The 19,211-nt window shown below is 36.6% G+C and overlaps 1 protein-coding gene across 1 annotated transcript in view; it reads right to left on the bottom strand.

Annotated features, from left to right (window-relative positions):
• Nucleotides 1-19,211, bottom strand: part of LOC149528413 (DENN (AEX-3) domain-containing protein) — an 80,783-nt gene that overhangs the window by 30,757 nt on the left and 30,815 nt on the right. The window contains exons 5-8 of the mRNA XM_089809495.1: nt 15,601-15,660; nt 15,203-15,247; nt 1,889-2,088; nt 752-1,246 (exon numbers count right to left, since the gene is read on the bottom strand). Of these exons, the coding sequence (XP_089665621.1) occupies nt 752-1,246; nt 1,889-2,088; nt 15,203-15,247; nt 15,601-15,660 (800 nt within the window). The remainder of the gene's footprint in view (nt 1-751; nt 1,247-1,888; nt 2,089-15,202; nt 15,248-15,600; nt 15,661-19,211) is intronic.

Below are 19,211 nucleotides of genomic sequence, written 5' to 3'. Positions count from 1 at the left end.
ATTTAGCCACGGACTTCTAAGTAAAGATAAGGTTTTTTGGTATATTAGTGTGTTTTTAATGTTGCACTTGCACACAATGTGAGTATGGTGTAAACAATAAGGTCCAGTATTCATAAATCTACGGATAAGTAAGGAAAAATATTTTCCGTCACACTTGCAATGAAAGCAATAATCTCGAAATATTTAAGAAATCTTATAAGATGGTGAAAATCTGGAAAAAAATATGTTAGGCATTATATCAACAGGTTCAGACAGTACTGTTTGGCAAGCATCAATATCGAAAAAAATGCATTTTATTACAGGTGCATATATTATTAAAATAATTAATATTTCAAGTTCTAAGTTAGCAGATTGTAACTGGTCAATTATGCAATTGGCCACTGTTTATTTTTGTAATTTTGCCAGCCATCCTGGACACTTCCAGGCATTTAGCTTCTGTTCCCAGGACAATCTCAGTTCAACAGTGGAGATCAGAGTCAGTCCAGGGATTTTTTGAGGTACCCGCACATCCACTAAAGCAGGTTAGGACAGCGGAAGACAGTAAAGGCTCAAGGATCCATCCCCATGTACCCTTGTATTTATGTGAATCCACCAATTGGAGGAGTCAAATTCACAAATCATCAATCCTTCAATTATAATCAATAATCAGAAATGCACCTAAAGTAATAATGTAAAATTCAAGCACATAAAAACTAAAAAGACCAGCATAGCCAGTAGGGACTAAACCATTAATGTAAAGGAGACCCTTTACCTATAGATAGATTCACAACTTGCAGTACGCTCAATTGGGCGACCTAATGATGATGTTCGAATTTCAGGTGTATGCTGTCCATTTCCAACACCATCCTGTACCCTGTCAAAGCTATCACAAACTTCTGATGTTTCTGATATATTATCATCACCAACACTTGCAGTATGTTTAAAATCTCTATCCCATTCCCTTCCTTGGTTAAAATCTGAAGCTTCACTGGTAACTGCACTTTCTGGAGATGGAGGTTCAGATGCTCTTGATGAAAATGAGCTCACTTTGCTTTCAGAAATTAGACCAGCTGCTGCTGCAGTAGCCCCAAATACAGTATCAACAGGAATTGCACTAGCCATCCAATCATCTGGATCGGAATCTATTGGAGAGGAAGTCTTCCCATTCACTCTTTCACGCACTTTTACCATAGGAGGCACATAATCTGTCAATGTCATCTCATTGACAAATTGTGTTATCCTCTCCAGACGCTCCTGGGCAATAATGCTGTCAAATGTTTTAATAATATTAGAAATAGAAATGTTTTCAACTGGACGACCAACTAGACAATGCAAAAGGTTAAATGGCATTTAAATCAATGACTTTCAACCTCTGAAGTCCATAATGTATTTGAATAACAATATTTTATCATTCAAATTCAATCATGTCTTTTATTCAATGAAAACAAAAGTCTAGCAAAGAACAGAAATGCTATATAAAACCCAATATCAATGCTCAAATAAATGAAAACCTTAGCAATCATACAAAATACTCAGGAAAATGTGAGTAGATGCAATACCGCAATTTATTTTTTGAAGTAGAGACTGAATGCAATTTTTTACTTAACATTGAACAATAATCAAAGCAATTGAAGAAAAGACCTATGAAATTTGACAATAACATTCCTGCAGTTGCTTCATGCGCAGACAAAGGCGACTTTCTTTACAAGAAAATAAGGACAAACATGCTTCATGTATATGCCAGCATAAAGCCACATTGTTACTTTATTTTGATTCGTGCATTAGCCATGTTGCTCAGCAGTGCAGAATGACTAATTAAGATTCATGACTAGGCCTCAACTTGACATCTGAACTAAAATGAAAATTGAATAATATCAGCTTTGATGTTTGGAAATCATTACCAACGTACCTGTTCAATACTTCAAAGTGTAGTTCAAAAAAGGGTAATTTGGTGAGAATACAATAACAACGTGGTGCAGAAACCAAGAAGCGGCTAACAGATGAAAAGTTATCAGGTGTTGACGAGTTCATAGCAAGGATACCAGGTGGCCTTTGAACAATTTCTTGCACATAAACACAGATTCCATACAGTGGTGCATTATCTGCAACCTGAGAAAAATAACAGTTAACACAAATTTTGTTTGCAACTTTATTAAGTTTATGTGTTGTCAATAAAATTATAAATCCCAATAAATATAACCAGTAGGCACTGAACCCATAAAGAATGTGATTCACTGAATATACATACAAGATGCAGACTCAAAAACTAATCATTTTTTGAATTAAAATTTAAATTCATACAAATTCCTTGAATCTTTTGAATTGATCAAATTACAAATATAAATTCTAAAATTTCCTGCAAACTGACTAATTTCAATGCCTAGATTCCCCCATGCACATTTACAATAACAGAGTAAAAATAAATTGAAAATAAATGTTCTTTGATCCTGACCAATAAACTCCCAAATATAGGCATCCCCTCCAACCAAAGTACTGTTCATATTACATCTAGCCTTTTATTGTTCGACTTTGCATTAATTTTCAATATTTCCCCTTATATTATTTTGATTTCTACATACAATGCATAGGAACAAAGCAACATGTCTCCTGGGACCTTGGAGACATCTCAGGTAAAAGGATGCACCTCGGATATGCAAGACAAGATCAAAAATATATTCCAAGTTTTGGAGAGGTCAGTTGTGCTCTTCTGTCACTTTTAAAAAGTGAAGCTACGCACCAGGCTTTCTTTGCTTTGCAAAAACACTCTTTGATTTCTCCTGGATTCTAATGAAGCATTATTTATAATATTTTTCAACTAAACAGTCTTAAAGTTAAAAATAAAAATAAAATCGAAGCAATTCAACCTAGAATACATAAAGCCTAGCGAAAAGAGATCCTTCAAGAAGTTAGGAAGATTTATCACAAGATGAAAACATTTAAGAAAGCAAATTTTCTGTCCCAAAATTTTGAGATTTTCTATATTTTTGTATTTTGTGAATCTCAGGCTATTTGGTGTGGTTTTCATAATCAAACCGTAAAACTCTCAAACACATTCTACACCCTTTCGTCATGTTTTACACATTTGAATCTTTGACTTACAAAGCTGTTGTGTATATTGTTAGAAGTTAGAGAGTTGTCCTGAGCTAGCCTTTTATCACTTCCCCATGGGACCAATGGACTCCACTGCTTTTATCCCTGAATTGAAATGAACATAAGAACCTTTAAGTTTGTAAATGACCCTCTTCCAATTGAGAGGCATAATCCATCTAAAGTGCATTTTCATTGAGTATAATCATTTCTTAATAGGATGACATTAAATCAGCAAGTGGAGCTGTTGTGACGGACACTTCCGTAGAACTAAGAAGAATAAAGAGTCTAATACTTATTAAACAAGACCTTGACCAAAGTAAGTAAATTTTTCATCTTGAAACCAATTTAGCATGTTTTACAATTAAACCCTAAGTATTTGAGGAAAGATCAGATTGCTAAAGTGAATGCATGGCAAAGGTAATCTGATGCGTTAGTTGAGCATCACAAGAGACTAAGAGCAGCAACTACAAGGTTTATCAATCAATTTGTTATCTTGTACCTTTTCTTTTTTACAATTTTTTCCAACTTTTTCTCAATTTTTTGAATTTTCATGTTTTGTTACTATCACATTATTATTTTGTTTTTCTTATCAAGCTAATCCACCCTGGGGTTGTAATCTCATATTTAGTTTTTTTCTTTTTGGTTATCATACAAAATGACTGCTAGTTGCAGTTCAGTTTGTCTTAGCAATTAAACTATGATTGAGCAACTTCTTGAACGTGGGGACTTTCATTGGCATTATAGTCAATATGGGAATGAATATAAAGAACTTTTATAGTTAAATGAAAGACTGCCTAATCACAGAAACATCTTAGGAATAAGAGTTTGTCCTAGGCCAAAAAAGGGAACAAATTATGATTTATATCAAAGAAGAAGATAATACTGTAAGTGAGAGCCAAAAAAAGTGTATCCTCTATAAGCACTGGTTGGCCTCCATCCTCTCATGGCACCACCATGTTTACAAAAATGGAAAAGATAATACCCTTCTAGTTTCCATAAAAGAGGCCCATAGGAATAGGCCTCCCCAAACGAGTTAAGAGAAGCTGCAAATCAATGAATTGCCCAATGCAATCATGGCAATAGGTTCCTTTCCACCCTTATTAAATCACCATATTTGTGGCAAATGCTAATGTCCCTATTGATTGCACTAATCCTAGGCATGAAAACACCTTAGTGTCCCAAAAGTAAAAAACTTCCATAGAAACTACTTAATGTCACTATAGTTTTCCCGAATGGAGTGATGTTTCTGAAGGCAGTTGATTGTGAGAGGCAAGCAGAGGATGCAAGCATTAGCCAAGATCGTAATAGAATCCATGGAGATAGTGAACCCACAAAAAATTCCATGGAGCTAAATAATGAAATATTTTTGGGACACATATTAGTTTTTATGAACAGCAATGTTAGCAATCAGAAAAAGCAATACAAAAGACAATAAACACAGCATTTACCCCGGGAAAACCCTACTACTCAAGGGAGAAAAACCAAGCCACAAAGATCAATTAATTAATGATAAACAGGAGTCTGATATACAATACAATTTGGAGCAATAATGACTTCTCCTCTAAATCTGCAGACACTTAACAAAGATACAAATTGAACCATAGATGACCATCAGAGCAAGGAACATAAGAAAACAGTCACCCCAGAAGATCCAAATGTCATCTAATATAATGAATATATCTTCCACCTGAAGAGGTGGACTCTTCATTGCCTTACCAATGAAAAGTCTTCCATAACACATGAAGAGTCCACAGAGACAACTGAAAAGACTGCTGTTACCAAAATGAAGACTCTTCATTGTCTCCAAGTGCCTGTTGAAACAAAGAAACTGCTAATGATGAACTAGAAACATCTGATCACTAGTTATAAAGAGAGATGGCTATCACATATCTTGGGAGAAAGATATGTCCCAAAGTTATATCTTCAACAACACCATGTGACATATACTCTCACAAATGACTAATACAAATGACAGACACGAAAGATTAAGTGGATCAAAGAAATCTACATAGAGATAAGGGAGATTCAGATGTTTGTGACACATCATCATATGTTACAAGCCATCTTTAGGTCATCCAAGTAAAACTTGTTCAAGGTAAGCTAATTTATTATTATATTTTTTTTAAATTGATAGTCATCTATTTTTTACCTTTTTGCTTTTATACCATGTTTCGTTATCCCAGCTCAATTCCAATTGCATATAATCATCTTGAAATAATTCCGGTAGGAGTAAGAGTCATTGAACTCCATGATCATCAACACTCATTGGCATATACAGAGGCAATCAAATACAAAGAGCACTAATGCATCAAATCACTGATCCTCAACTGTGAGTGGTAAGCTTGTATTGAATATGCTGAATTTAACTAAAGCCATCACAAGTATTAAGTAATTATATTGTGTAATATTCTCTGCTGGAATGAACAATAATAGAACACTAGAACTGATGGAAATTTCGTCAAACAATTGCTGTGTAACCAGTATTTCTTTGAATAAACATAATACAGTATCAAGATGTTTTACTGTCTCGTAAACTAACACCAAGAAATGATTATTTCAATCAATGACACTAATACTCCAAGCAATTCAAAGCTAGAGGAATTAACTCAGAACTCAATACTAATGGCTTACAACCAGATAAAGAATTAATAACCTTTTTAACTATAGTTCTCAGAGTGCAGTACGGTTTCAACAATAACATCCAATATATGCAATAAGCAGGGATAAGTGAGTAAATGTGCACAGACCCGTACCGCTGGTGAACACCATTAAGAAATCGTAATAGCAGAAGAGTTTCGTTACTTCACTCCTCCAGACGGCTTAACCATTCAGCTGACTCCCACTCTAAACTGCTCTCCCCTTCCGTGATGCTGGAGAATACTGTCCCATACTGGAAGTAAGTCTTCTCTCACTGCGGTGGCCCAGTACTGATGCTGCTTCTCTCACTGTGGTGGCCCAGTACTGATGCTGTGAGGACCTACTTCATCTTCCGACCAAATGCAGTATCATACCCTGTTGACGACTGTGATGCCCGTGAGCTATCTGTGATTATCCAATGCTGTTACCTTTCTCAACGTTACCAGTGCAACCCAACCTGTAGCACTGGTTTTGAAGTACACTCTACCTGTATGAGAATGTTCTCCTGTCGCAGATATCTCTCTCTTATATCGTATTGCCACTGTTAAGAGAACAACACGTTACCAAACGCCAAAGTCTTGAAAGAAAGATTGACTTACAAAATTTTCACCATATTTTGTCTTGAGGAGTTTATTTTCTTAAACTGCCGCTTCACTATTTCATGGTGCCTGAAAGTGCTAACACCGGATTTCTGAATAGTTTCCTCACCACCATTATTCGTATGCTAAGTTGATAAATCTTCAATCACCTACTCGAGTTCCAACTGGAAATAAATATCCTATGAAGACTGAGGCTACGTCCAACTTCAGATTTTCTCAAGGGTTTTTGTCCCTGAGTCTGCTCAGTCACATTCAAGCAACCAGAGTTTCTGAATATCTGAGTTTATAAAATCTTGTGTGTTCAAATCCCAAGGCAGATCCCTTATTTATGACCTCGGAGTGAGGGAAAAGTGTTGGAATAAGAGATGTGGGATAAAACAACAATTTCGTCCTGTAGTCACTTAAGTCACTTTATAAGTAGAAGACTTTTAAAACAAAAGTAACTTTATCAAAGAACTTTTAATTTATTAAAAGATGAACTCAAGATAAATCTCCCAAGTGACTAGTAAGCATACAGACTGTTGATGCCGTTAATCTATTCGGATGTGGAGATAGATTAACCCAGTGCCATAGAGCTAGTGTGGGGAAAGGGACATGACAGTCCTCCCTTCCCGAGATTGCTTGCCCTCAAGCAATCTCAATGCTGGATGCTGCAAAATAGACTCACCTTCCCAAGTGGCATCCTCATACGATAAGTCTTTCCAACAAATTAGATATTCTCTGACGGACCAGTTTCGCAACTTCTTTTCCCTAGTCTCAATCACCTCTGCCGACTCCAAAACAAGCTTACCCTCCTCATCAAGCGGAGGCAAACCCTCTAAAGGAACAATATGTTGGCCAATAGCCCTCTCGAGGCACGAGACATGAAATACGTTGTGGATTCGGCTATCATCCGGCAAATCCAACTCGTAAGCAACCTCACCAACCCTCTTGGGGATGCAATAAGCTCTGTAAAATCTGGGTTTAAGCTTTTTTGACCCACTTCTCTTCAAGGAGCTCTATCTATATGGTTGTAGACAAAAATAAACCATGTCACCCAGCTCGAAGCTCCGCTCAATACGATGCCGATCAGCATATAACTTCTACTGGTTCTGTGCCTATTGAATGTTATCCCTAAGGGCTTTGAGGATATTATGCTGATCCAAAATCCAATCTTTGGCTAAGGGCGCCCTACTGTCTTGTAATGCCAAACCAATGAAACAAAGAGGATCGTAGCCATAAAGAGCATGGAAGGGAGTCATCCAAAAGGACATATGGTATGTGGTGTTATAGCAATACTCCCCCAAATACAACCATTTGACCCAAGCTCTCTATTGACCTACAATGTAGTTTCTCAAATACCCTTCCACCCATTTATTAACTATTTTGGTATGACCATCCGTCTATGGGTGATAACTGGTGTTGGGTGTCAACTCGGTACTTGCCAGTCTAAAAACCTCCTGCCAAAAGGTACTGAGAAACCTACTATCTCTGTCACTCACGATGGTCCTGGGTAATCCATGAAGACGAAAAACCTCTCGAAAGAACAACTCTGCCACCTGAGAGGCTGACCAATCCGATGCAATAGCAAAAAAGTGTGCGAACTTAGTCAATCTATCTACCAACACAAAAATACAATCCCTGCCTTGGACCCTCAGCAATCCTATAATGAAATCCATGGTTATACTCTCCCATCTCTGAGCTAGAATAGGGAGCGGCTGAAGTAACCCTACGGGAAAGCCCTGTTCTAACTTGTTTTGTTGACAAATCTGGCACTCCCTAGTATGCTGCAAAACATCATCTTTTAGCCCCTTCCATGAGGATCTCTCTCTAATCTTCCCTTTTAAGTTTAGATTCGAGTACTAGGTAGATTCTATTCTTATAATATATAATATCATTCATTACCTCGTGCCGATCATCCTGAAGTATACCATCCATAATCTGGCATGTGTGAGTATTTTTAGAATACTCCACTAACATCTGGGATCTTCAATCTTCTGAAATCTCGGAAATGGTATAGCACTCTAACATTGGGGGTCTTCGGGAAAGTGCATCAGCAACTATATTATTTTTCCCTTTGACATATTCAATGTCAAAATCGATGCTTGGACCTTACTGACCCATTTCTACTGTCTTTCGTTCAACTCCTTTTGTTCGAAGAAGTAACATAAACTGTTATGGTTAGCCTTCATTGTAAATTTACTTCCCACCAAGTATTGTCTAAACTTGGCTAAGGCGTGCATTATGGCCAGCATCTCTTTATCATATGTAGAATATAATAGCTCGCTACCCCTAAGTTTCCTGCTCTCAAAAGCTATGGGATGACAGTCCTGCATCAAAACTGCCCCGATTCCGCTTCCTGAAGCATCACACTTCAAAACAAAGGGTCTAGAAAAATCAGGAAGTGCCAGTACTAGACATGTGCTCATCACTTGTTTCAGTCTATCAAAGATTGCCTCTCAATCCTCTGTCCATCTAAATGCCCCTTTATATGTCAGATCGGTAAGGGGGGCCGCTAACTAGGCAAAACCTTTAGCGAATCGCTTGTAATAAGAACAAAGGCCAAGGAAGCCCCACAACTTAGATGCATCTCTCGGTGGTGGCCAATCAAGGATTCCCTGTATCTTTTCTTGATGTACCTTAACTCCCTCTGCACCAATCATGTGACCCTTATAGAGAATCTCAATTAACCCAAATTCGCACTTAGACTCCTTTGCAAATAAAGAGTGTTCTTCCATAAGGCTAAGGATCTCATCTAGGTGTTGCAAATGTTCCTCCCAAGTCCTGCTAAAGATCAATATGTCATCAAAGAAAACCAACACACTCTTCCATAGTTGTTTTTTGAAGATATGGTTCATGCATGACTGAAAAGTGGCTGGTGTGTTAGTGAGCCCAAATGGCATCACCAAAAACTTGTAGTGTCCATAGTAGCATCTGAAAGCTATCTTATGCACATCCTCCTCTCGGACTCGTATTTGAGGGTATCCTGATCGAAGATCTATCTTCGAGAAATAAACAGCTCCATGAAGCTCATCCAGTAACTCATCAATGCGGGGAATCAGATACATGTTGTTGATGGTCCTCTTATCAAGGGCGCAATAATCAATACACATCCAAAGGGTGTCATCCTTCTTCTTAACCAACACCACTGAAGAGGCAAAAAGGCTGGAACTAGACTTGATATTCCCCATATCTAGAAGTTCCTTAATCGTCTTCTCAATTTCTTCCTTGTAGTGCTTGGGGTGATGATAAGGAGTGGTAAAGACGGGTTTGGTGCCCTCCTCTAGCTCCATGATGTGCTCAAACCCTCTATCTAGTGGAATACCTGGGGGTAAATCCTCAAATACCCTCCTGTGCTTGTCTAGCACCGTTCGGATGTCACAATGGTACTGCTGTCCTGTATCCTGTGTCTCCTTAAAAGAGATGAAACACTGTATCGCCCATTCAATATCATCGTGCCTCAAAATGGCTTCCATCTTGTGAGCTATTATCAACCTGGGTCCACTATCCGATATGGCTTTTAGAACTACCAACCAATCACCCAGTGAGAATTCCAACTACATGATCTCGTAATCAAATGTGTACCTGCAGAGAGTCCTTAACCACTATCTACCCAGAATGGCGTCCAACCCATCCAAATCAACAACGTAGAAATCAATCTCTAAAAGATAATCATCAAACTATATCTGAAGACTAGATAATTTCTCAATGCAACTCAAAACCTCACCACCTACTACCTTCACTTCGAATTCGGGTATGCCAACTGTCTACAATCCTCTCTTAGATACCATCCGTATGCTGATGAAATTATGGGATGCTCCTGTATCCAAGAGACAAGCAATGCGATGTCTCTTACAACACCCTTCACCCTGAAAGGAAGACATGCTGGATCACTAGAAAAAGTGGCTATAGTAGAAGGTTGTTCCGTAGTGGCCTTCTTTTTATCTTTAAGAGGTTGCTCTTCAAATTCTTTCTCCTCACTGTCCTCAACATCATTACCTTCCTATTGCTCTCCTTCATCCTCTAAAAGAACCTCAACATAGTGAATCTTGCCTTTACCAAGGCATCTGTGATTAGGAGTCCAAGGTTCATTATGTGTCTCAAAATCCAAACTAGGAGGATTTGGTTTTTGTTGGTTTTTGTTCCCTTGGGACGATGTAGACCCTCTATAGGGTTTCTTCGGAGGCTGCAATAGTGAAGAAGGTGAATCCAAATCATGGGCTATCTTAATCACATCATCTAAGGTGTTTGGTTTAAGGACCTTAACCAAACCCCTAGATCTGTCATGTAACCCTTCTGTGAACAACATCACCTTACACTACTTTGTCATATCCGGTACCATCACTAATATATGCTGAAACTCATCAATGAAGTTATTCAAGGACACACTCTGTCGTAACTAAGCCAAATCCTTGTAATAAGCTTCAATATCTTTCTTGTCAAAATGATTAACCAGCTTGGAGCTGAAAATCTCGTATGAAGTTATGAGGCCATGATCCTGGGTGACTAAATCGTGATGCCACCAATCATACACTGCTCCCGCAAGGTGCATTGTGGCAAATCTGATGGCTTCCGCCTCTGCCATGGGTTTGTTTGAGTGTCAAATAGGTATCAAGTTTGTCAATCCAAGCTTTAGCGGATGTCTTACTACTGCCATCAAATGTAGGGAGAGTTAAATTGTTCATAGCATGTTTAAGGTCCCTATTTGGTGCTCTAGGTCTCCTATCCTGTTGTTGTCTATAAACCTCCCTTTTCTGATTTAGGTATTGGACAAAGGCCAAATTTTGTTTAATAGGATCGGGAAACAAATCCCATTCATCATACAATGCCATAACGTTGTCCGATAGTAAATTTGGTGTTGCTGGGGTGTTGCCTCTTCTTCTGCATTAAACACTAGCTTTAAAGGTCTGGCAGTGTTACGAGTGGGGGTTCTAACAGCTCGGGGTGACCCAGCTACACTATGTCCTCCATCATGATGGTTCAAGGCTCTCCTATTAAAAGGAGCTAACTGCTACATATTAATTGCAAGTTGTTGAAGTGCATTAGCTATGTTATTCTACCCATCTCTAATAGCCCACAATGTTTCCTGAACTTCCCTGTCCTGTTCAATTTCAAGATGTGCCATTTGGATGTTTATTTGTTCTGCCTGTCCAAAATGATCAACCTATTTAGTGAGATCAGTTTGTTCGCCTGTTCCAAATATTACTTCCTCATCCACTAAATAACTGTCTTCAATCTCAATATGATCTGAAGAACCTGCTTGTTCTCGCTGTAGATGACTGAATTTATACTATCTTTTACTCATTCCCAATTGTCATTTTTGGATAAAAATCGATCTGCCAAAATTTTGTTATTTCCCACAAGATGGCAGGTCTTGTGGCTCTAATACCACTGTAATATTCTTTGCTAGAATGAACAATAATAGAACACAAGAAATGATGGAAATTTCGTCAAACAATTGTTGTGTAACCAGTATTTCTTTGAATAAACATAATACAGTATCAAGATGTTTTACCGTCTCATAAACTAACACCAAGAAATGGTTATTTCAATCAATGACACTAATACTCCAAGCAATTCAAAGCTAGAGGAATTGACTCAGAACTCAGTACTAATGGTTTACAACTAGATAAAGAATTAATAACCCTTTTAACTATAGTTCTAAGAGTGCAATACAATTTCAACAATAACATCCAATATACGCAATAAGCAGGGATAAGTGAGTAAATGTGCACAGACCCGTACCGCTGATGAACACCATTAAGAAATCACAATTGCAGAAGAGTTTCGTTACTTCACTCCTCCAGACGGCTTAACCAGTCAACCGGCTCCCACTCTAATCTGCTCTCCCCTTTCATGATGTTGGAGAATACTGTCCCGTACTGGAAGTAAGTCTTCTCTCACTGCGGTGGCCTAGTACTGATGTCGTGAGGGCCTACTTCATCTTTCGGCCAAATGCAATATCATACCCTATGGACGACTGTGATGCCCGTGAACTATCTGTGATTATCCAACATTGTTACCTTTCTCAATGTTACCAGTGCAACCCGACCTGTAGTAGTGGTTTTGGAGTGCACTCTACCCGTATGAGAATGTCCTCCTATCGCAGATATCTATCTCTTATAACATATTGCCACTGTTAAGAGAACAACTTGTTACCAAACGCCAAAGTCTTGAAAGAAAGATTGACTTACAGAATTTTCACCGTATTTTGTCTTGAGGAGTTTATTTTCTTAAACTACCGCTTCACTATTTCATGATGTCTGAAAGTGCTAACACCGGATTTCTGAATAGTTTCCTCACCACCATTATTCGTATGCTAAGTTGATAAATCTTCAATCACCTACTCGAGTTCCAACTGGTAATAAATATCCTATGAAGACTGGGGCTACGTCCAGCTTCAAATTTTCTCAAGGGTTTTCGTCCCTAAGTTTGCTCAGTCATATTCAAGCAACCAGAGTTTTGAATATCTGAGTTCATAAAATCTTGTGTTCAAATCCCAAGGCAGATCCCTTATTTATGACCTCAGAGTGAGGGAAAAGTGTTGGAATAAGAGGTGGGATAAAACAACAATTTTGTCCTGTACTCACTTAAGTCACTTTATAAGTAAAAGACTTTTAAAACAAAAGTAACTTCATCAAAGAACTTTTAATTTATAAAATATGAACTCAAGATAAATCTCCTATGTGATTGTTAAGCATCCTGACTATTGATGTCGTTAATCTATCTGGATGTAGAGATAGATTAACCCGGTGCCATAGAGCTAGTGCGGGGAAAGGGACATGACATATTGTTACAAATTGACCTTGTTTGGGTGAAATTTACTAAAATATGGACTCCATGGTTGAAAAAAAAATGAGTCATAACTAACCCCAGGAGAATGACCTCATAGAAACATTTTTCAAGGAAGTATGAAAAATCATTCATGACCATTGTATAATGATGTTACAACACACGTACTTTCCTGGTCAAAAGGGTGGCACCATATAGAGATAATGATGTTATTGGTGGGTAAAAGGCTGCATTCAATAGAGGGAATTCATAAGCAATTCTACATGTTCTAGCTCTTCTTCAACTAAGTGGAATTGGAGTACATACTCCTATATCCAGTCAAATGAGTGCAACTAGTTGTCTGAAAAACAAAAAGAAAGATGTTGATTTGGTCTAAGTGTGTTCCAAGTTGTGTCTCTAGTCACATAAGCTAGCTATTAACAATGAGAGTCAATGAGAAATTGTGATATAAGTTAAAACCCTTGAATGTGCTCACTTAGATGTTATTGTTGTTTGCATTCCTTAGTCTCTTTACATGAGGCGGATTCCACATGACATGACTTTTGGGAGAGGCATTGTGCCTATTTGTGGTTCAACAAACCGAATGTTGAATTTGATGCTCTCAATGAAGAGCAATATGAAAATATTCGTTGCAATTTACTCTTTTGATTAGTATTTAACATGCCATCAACGAATTATATATTTATGAGTATTTTGTTTTTCAGCAATTATGAGAATGAATGTGTGTGTGGAGAGAGAGGGGGGGGAGGGAGACAGTTTCTAGACCCAAGAAAAGAAAATTGTCATATTGCACACCCAAATTTCAAACATTTACCAAAACTATAAAAAAATTGTAATATATGCATAATTGTAGCCTTTAAAAAAATTATTTTATTGTTCAATATTAAAATTAATAAAATCATGTTCACAATAGCATCACTATCTAATCAATAAAATAAGTAAATCACAAAAACTAAAAACATTGATATTTATATTTATAAATTTGTATTTTAAAGAGAAAAACTAAAAAATAATTATGAACATTCAATATGCTTATTTCAATTTAAAATTTTAAAAATAAATTACTTGAAACTATAACTTAAATTCTTGTAAGTTGGGCCATGAACAATGCTAAGAGCAGAAAAATTATGGTTGAGGAAAAACTTTGGTACGCTATCGATTTTTTCATGAGAGGTTTTAGGTTTGTTTCTCTTCTCAAAGGGCAATCTATCAAATCCAAAAGACAGGTATTATGATGTATATTTTTGGGTACTGATCTGTTTATTGTATAGAAGCAGGGAAGAGTGAGAAGCTTAATGGTTCCCACGGCCAGAAGAAAGGGCACAGTTTTTTATTTTTATCTATCCTGCTGCTATTTCTCAATGCTTCAGGCACTGCAGATCTATTCAACCATTCATGAATCCAATAATAATTTAAAACACCAAAAATAATTTTAGAATACACTTAGTCCTGTCTGGCACAAATCAAGTCCTGTTTGACAGGACCACCAACTCCCAATCTCGGCCTACAGGCTGGCAAACTGGTAAAACATAGATTTTACACACACACACAAATACAGAAATTAAAAGAGAGATGGATTCATTATCCATTCCTGGTGCATTGCATAAGCAATCTATTATCAAATAGGGCCTGGGAAATTCCGAATCCCCATCGTATATATATCGTAGCAGAATCTTCAAATAAATCTTTCAATATGTTAAAAAGACAATTTTTAAAAGGGCTTTTGGAGATATTGTAAGGACATTCTGAATTCATAAACTAAGAATGTGTTCCAACTTCCAAACATGCTTTTGACTTCTTGCCAGTAACTGATATTTTGAATTTTGATAATCAATCAGCTTCTGTCAAGAATTTAAGGTCAAATAGATATATTGTAATTGGCAGTACCAGGAAGAAGTGAAAATAAAACATCAACTTGTTGATTCCTATAACCTTACTAGATTGTTCCACTATAAAATGGATATAGACTATAGTTCTACTATCAACTACTAAGAATCTTTTCTTGTTTAAAAGCCTCGTTCTGCACTAACACATGCAACCAAATTGATCACAAAAGTTGCATGAATAAAATAAGGGCAGCAAAAACATGAGAAAAGGTGAGATTGATTATAAAGAACAGAATTTACCTTAAGTGAAAAAACAAATGCTAAATCATCTCGATTGAGGTGGTCCTGTGTAGTCAAGACCAAATAATTAATATTTTTGGAAAATGCTTCTTAGCATCTAATTTATAGTTGCCAAATAAACATCTAAAGTTGGAACATTGAGAATGTTTCCAATTTGAACTTTAAAGGGAAAATTTCTTAGAAGCCTCAATATAGATAAATGTAAATACTCCTGCTGGCATGATGAGGCAAAAGAACTTATGTCAAAAAAATGAAAAGCAAAACTAGGCTACAAAGAGAAATTTGACTCAAGCAAAAATTCAAGTAAATTAGATTAGATGTTTAAGTTTCAACACCTTAATCATCTATCTTTTAGCCATAAGAACCTCAAGTTGACTATTTATGATAGAGTTACATACCTGACCATATACAACTTCATTCAGATCACTCATTGAAGGTGTCCTTTCCATTAAGCGGGCCTGTACAAAAAATCCAGAAAAGTCAAATTCAAGATTCATCTTGCTCAAACTTCTCTAAGTATAATAAGTAAATCCTTCCCAACACAATATACAGCATGCAGATATAATGAGACGATGCCTCAACTCAAATGACACCTCCAAAATAGAAAATTAATGCTGAAAAATTCCCTGAAGCTACCAAAAAGGAATTGAAAAATGCAATAAATAATATTGCGAAATAATTGTATAATATTGCATTTATTTTGTTCAAATCATGGATCTTATACAATTATTTTTGATAGCCGAAATAGGTCAATCACACAAAGTACCCAAACTCCTCATTAACCCATTTCAGTTTAATAACAAAGATCCAAATCTGAATTGTGCTCTCATTTTTCAATTCATGTGCATCAAATTGCTTTAAGATTATATTATTTTACAGGGGGAAATCATGGAATTGTAGGGTTACTGCTCCCAAGTTTTTGATATCTCCACAAGTCCTTGCTGAGTCCAATTCAAGTGATTTAAAGGATTGATATTTTTCCCAGTAATCTTGCATGATGTACATACTACATATGATGTGCCAAATAAGGTGAAAAAGAATTGGTAGTAAAAATCTGCAAGAATCCGGAAACCTGAAACTAAGGGCAGAATAGATCTCTCAAGGCAAAATCCTTTGATAAGCCTCTAGTGATATGTAGGACATTACCCAGTCTAACAAATAATTTTGCAAAAGAACCAAGTCATTTCATCCGAATGATTTTAAAAAATACAAAAACATTTTTATCCAAATAATTACATGAGAATAATGCGATCCATCTTCACATGGGAAAGACTACAAATGAGACAGAAGAAATCATTGGTGAGGTTATCTACAGCCTAGCTAGTGATAGAGGCCCTTTGGAGATGCTTAAAGATATTTAATGAGTCCCCCTCCACCTCCAAGGAGCTAATATCAAGATTGTGGGGCATAAGAAGACCCCGGTAGAAACTAACACTTCGGCTAAATGACTAGATGAGACACCTAGATTAATTGCAAAGTATTAAGGATATTGTTCATATAGTCCCTAATATCCCCATCACGTCCTGCAGGTCCAAGGTTTACATTAAAGACCCGTCAAAATATGTTGTACAATATTATCATACAGTATATATTAAGTATATTATAAAAATATTCTACTAGGCTATAAATCTATATAATTCCAATTCTATTTAGGCTATTCCTCCAGAAAAATAAGGAAAATCAATAAAACGTGTTGTTTAGAATATAATATATAAAACTAAAGTCTAAATTAGATCTATTGAATATTAGTAAAATCTTATAAACCCATAATTATTGCTACTCATTTGTAGTTAAAAAACTAATCACTAAAAATAAACGAGATTTTTTTTAAAGAAACCGGGATTTAGAATTTATTTCAAATATGGGTACTCTTAACTTCAATTAAGAATGGAATTAGCAATGAACTTCATCAGTTATTGTTTTCAAGCATACCACACTGTAATGCATTCCTTCAAATTCCAAATGCATTCCAGATCTAGTCAATTGTGGTAATCTCCCAAATTTCAGTTCAGCAGGCAATAAGTGAGGGATCAACAAGCAAGCTATCTTTTGTTAACTTTGTCCATGCCATACAATTGAATAAAAGAAAGGAACTAGCAGTCATGGGATGAACAATATCATGTTGCAAGGGTTGGTACCAGGGCCATGCCAATGACAGCCAACTTACATTTATGATATATTTCTCTAGATTTTTCTAATAGAAAACCCTCAACCCATCAATGCCACACCCACCTACAAAATGCCTACAGATTTGTTTACCTTTAATTACTGTATTTTTTGTTTTAAAGCAAGGAAAAAAGCATTTTTCCATCAGGTTCAGCCAGATATCCTTGGGACAATTGAGGAATGTCTCAAAAATTTCCAACTGTCCCTGGGATGTCCATACATCACATTATATAGCAGTGGTGTTTTGCCACATTTCAGGGACATCTTAGCATTTCAAATATGTTTGTGGTCATCCCCTACGGTATTGCTGTGCTAAAAACATGGAATAGGATGAAAACATTATTTTAGGGCAAGGGATACATCCTGTGCAACACAGAATTTATTAATAACGTGATTAGAGGAAACATTTTATCACAAAAATTTTACATCACTTGAAGATTTCTACCCCTCAACAGAGAAAAAGGCACTAAGATGGGATTCTATTCAAAGTATTTTCTGCATATTCCGGATGGCATCATTGCCCACCACATTTGTATTCTAAACCATTGGACTAACAAGTTTAGGATTCCTCTCGGTAAATTGAGGGTATCATTTCACCAATGATCATCAAGGCTAGCCGCCATGGTCCTTGTGGTGAGAGGGTTTTCCACACTTATGATATCATTCTTTCCAAAAGGTCAAAATAGAGATGCACTTTATTTTTGCATATCCCATCTATTAAAATATTAACAGGCAATAATGTTTCTTGTATCAAAGGCAATTGGTAGTCCAACTTCAAATAGTGGCCAACTACAAAAATAAAGATTTTCTAAGGGATCCAAAGGACTAGCAAAAGGATAATGGCTCTCTTTCATTTTCTTTCAATGGTTAGAGATATTAAGCATCTCTTAGATGCTAATATTACAACAAAAAGATATATGAGAAACCACTCACCTTCAGACATAGCTCCTAAAATGTTTTCAACCCCCCCACTTTTCTCATTCCGCATATAATAGATCCAAAGTTATCAGTCTACAGAGCCATCTTCATATGCTCATTTGTGCTAGACATATATTACAAGAATCATTTCTACTTCTACAGGATCACAGATTGGTGCATTAGGAGTATTTCACAGACACATTCTTTAGGCACACCATCGTCAAAGTTCATTCCTCGGCATTCTACAATGATATCATCACATCTTGTATTGGCGCTTTAATATTGACTAATGTTGAGAGGTTCATTCCTTCACCACATGATTAAGAATATGGCAATTCATCATCTTCAGCCATTGCCTTCAGCAGCCCCAACATCCTTGGCAATGGATCTTCCTTTCTCATGGTCAACTGCAATTTTCAAAACACATTAGACCATCAACATGATACGTTAAGCATTTAATCAACTTGGCTTTATTGTTAAGTTTCACTCCCTGAGATCGACTTCAAGCATGCACTACAATAGATGAAACCTATTTTCTATTTTGTGCAACCAGTCAACAATCTCTCTTAATGTTTTCTGTTTTGTATAGACACCCAGATATAGCGCACATGGATATAAACAAATGCTGAACGAACGACATGCCCAAGAGGAGGTGAAGTTACTAAGGAGTAGAAATAATCCATTTATCTCATTTTCATTATAGGAATTAAAATAAACCAAAAAAAACAATCCTTCGCTACTGAAACTCTAGGTAATGTTAGTCTCGGTACAAAAAGTTAACAAGCTATGTTGATAAACAGATACTAAACAATTCTCACCCTGAACAGATGAGAACAGAAGAAGTTTGCCATGGGAAAAATTCCAGCTACTGTCACCATTCCTAGATAAATTCTTTAGTATCCTCATCAAGAATAAGATTACAAAC

The sequence above is a fragment of the Cupressus sempervirens genome, chromosome 11, assembly GCF_028749045.1.
Source record: "Cupressus sempervirens isolate cs-2001-9-10 chromosome 11, ASM2874904v1, whole genome shotgun sequence".
Classification (NCBI taxonomy): domain Eukaryota; kingdom Viridiplantae; phylum Streptophyta; class Pinopsida; order Cupressales; family Cupressaceae; genus Cupressus; species Cupressus sempervirens.
This window is presented reverse-complemented; position numbering and strand designations above follow the sequence as displayed.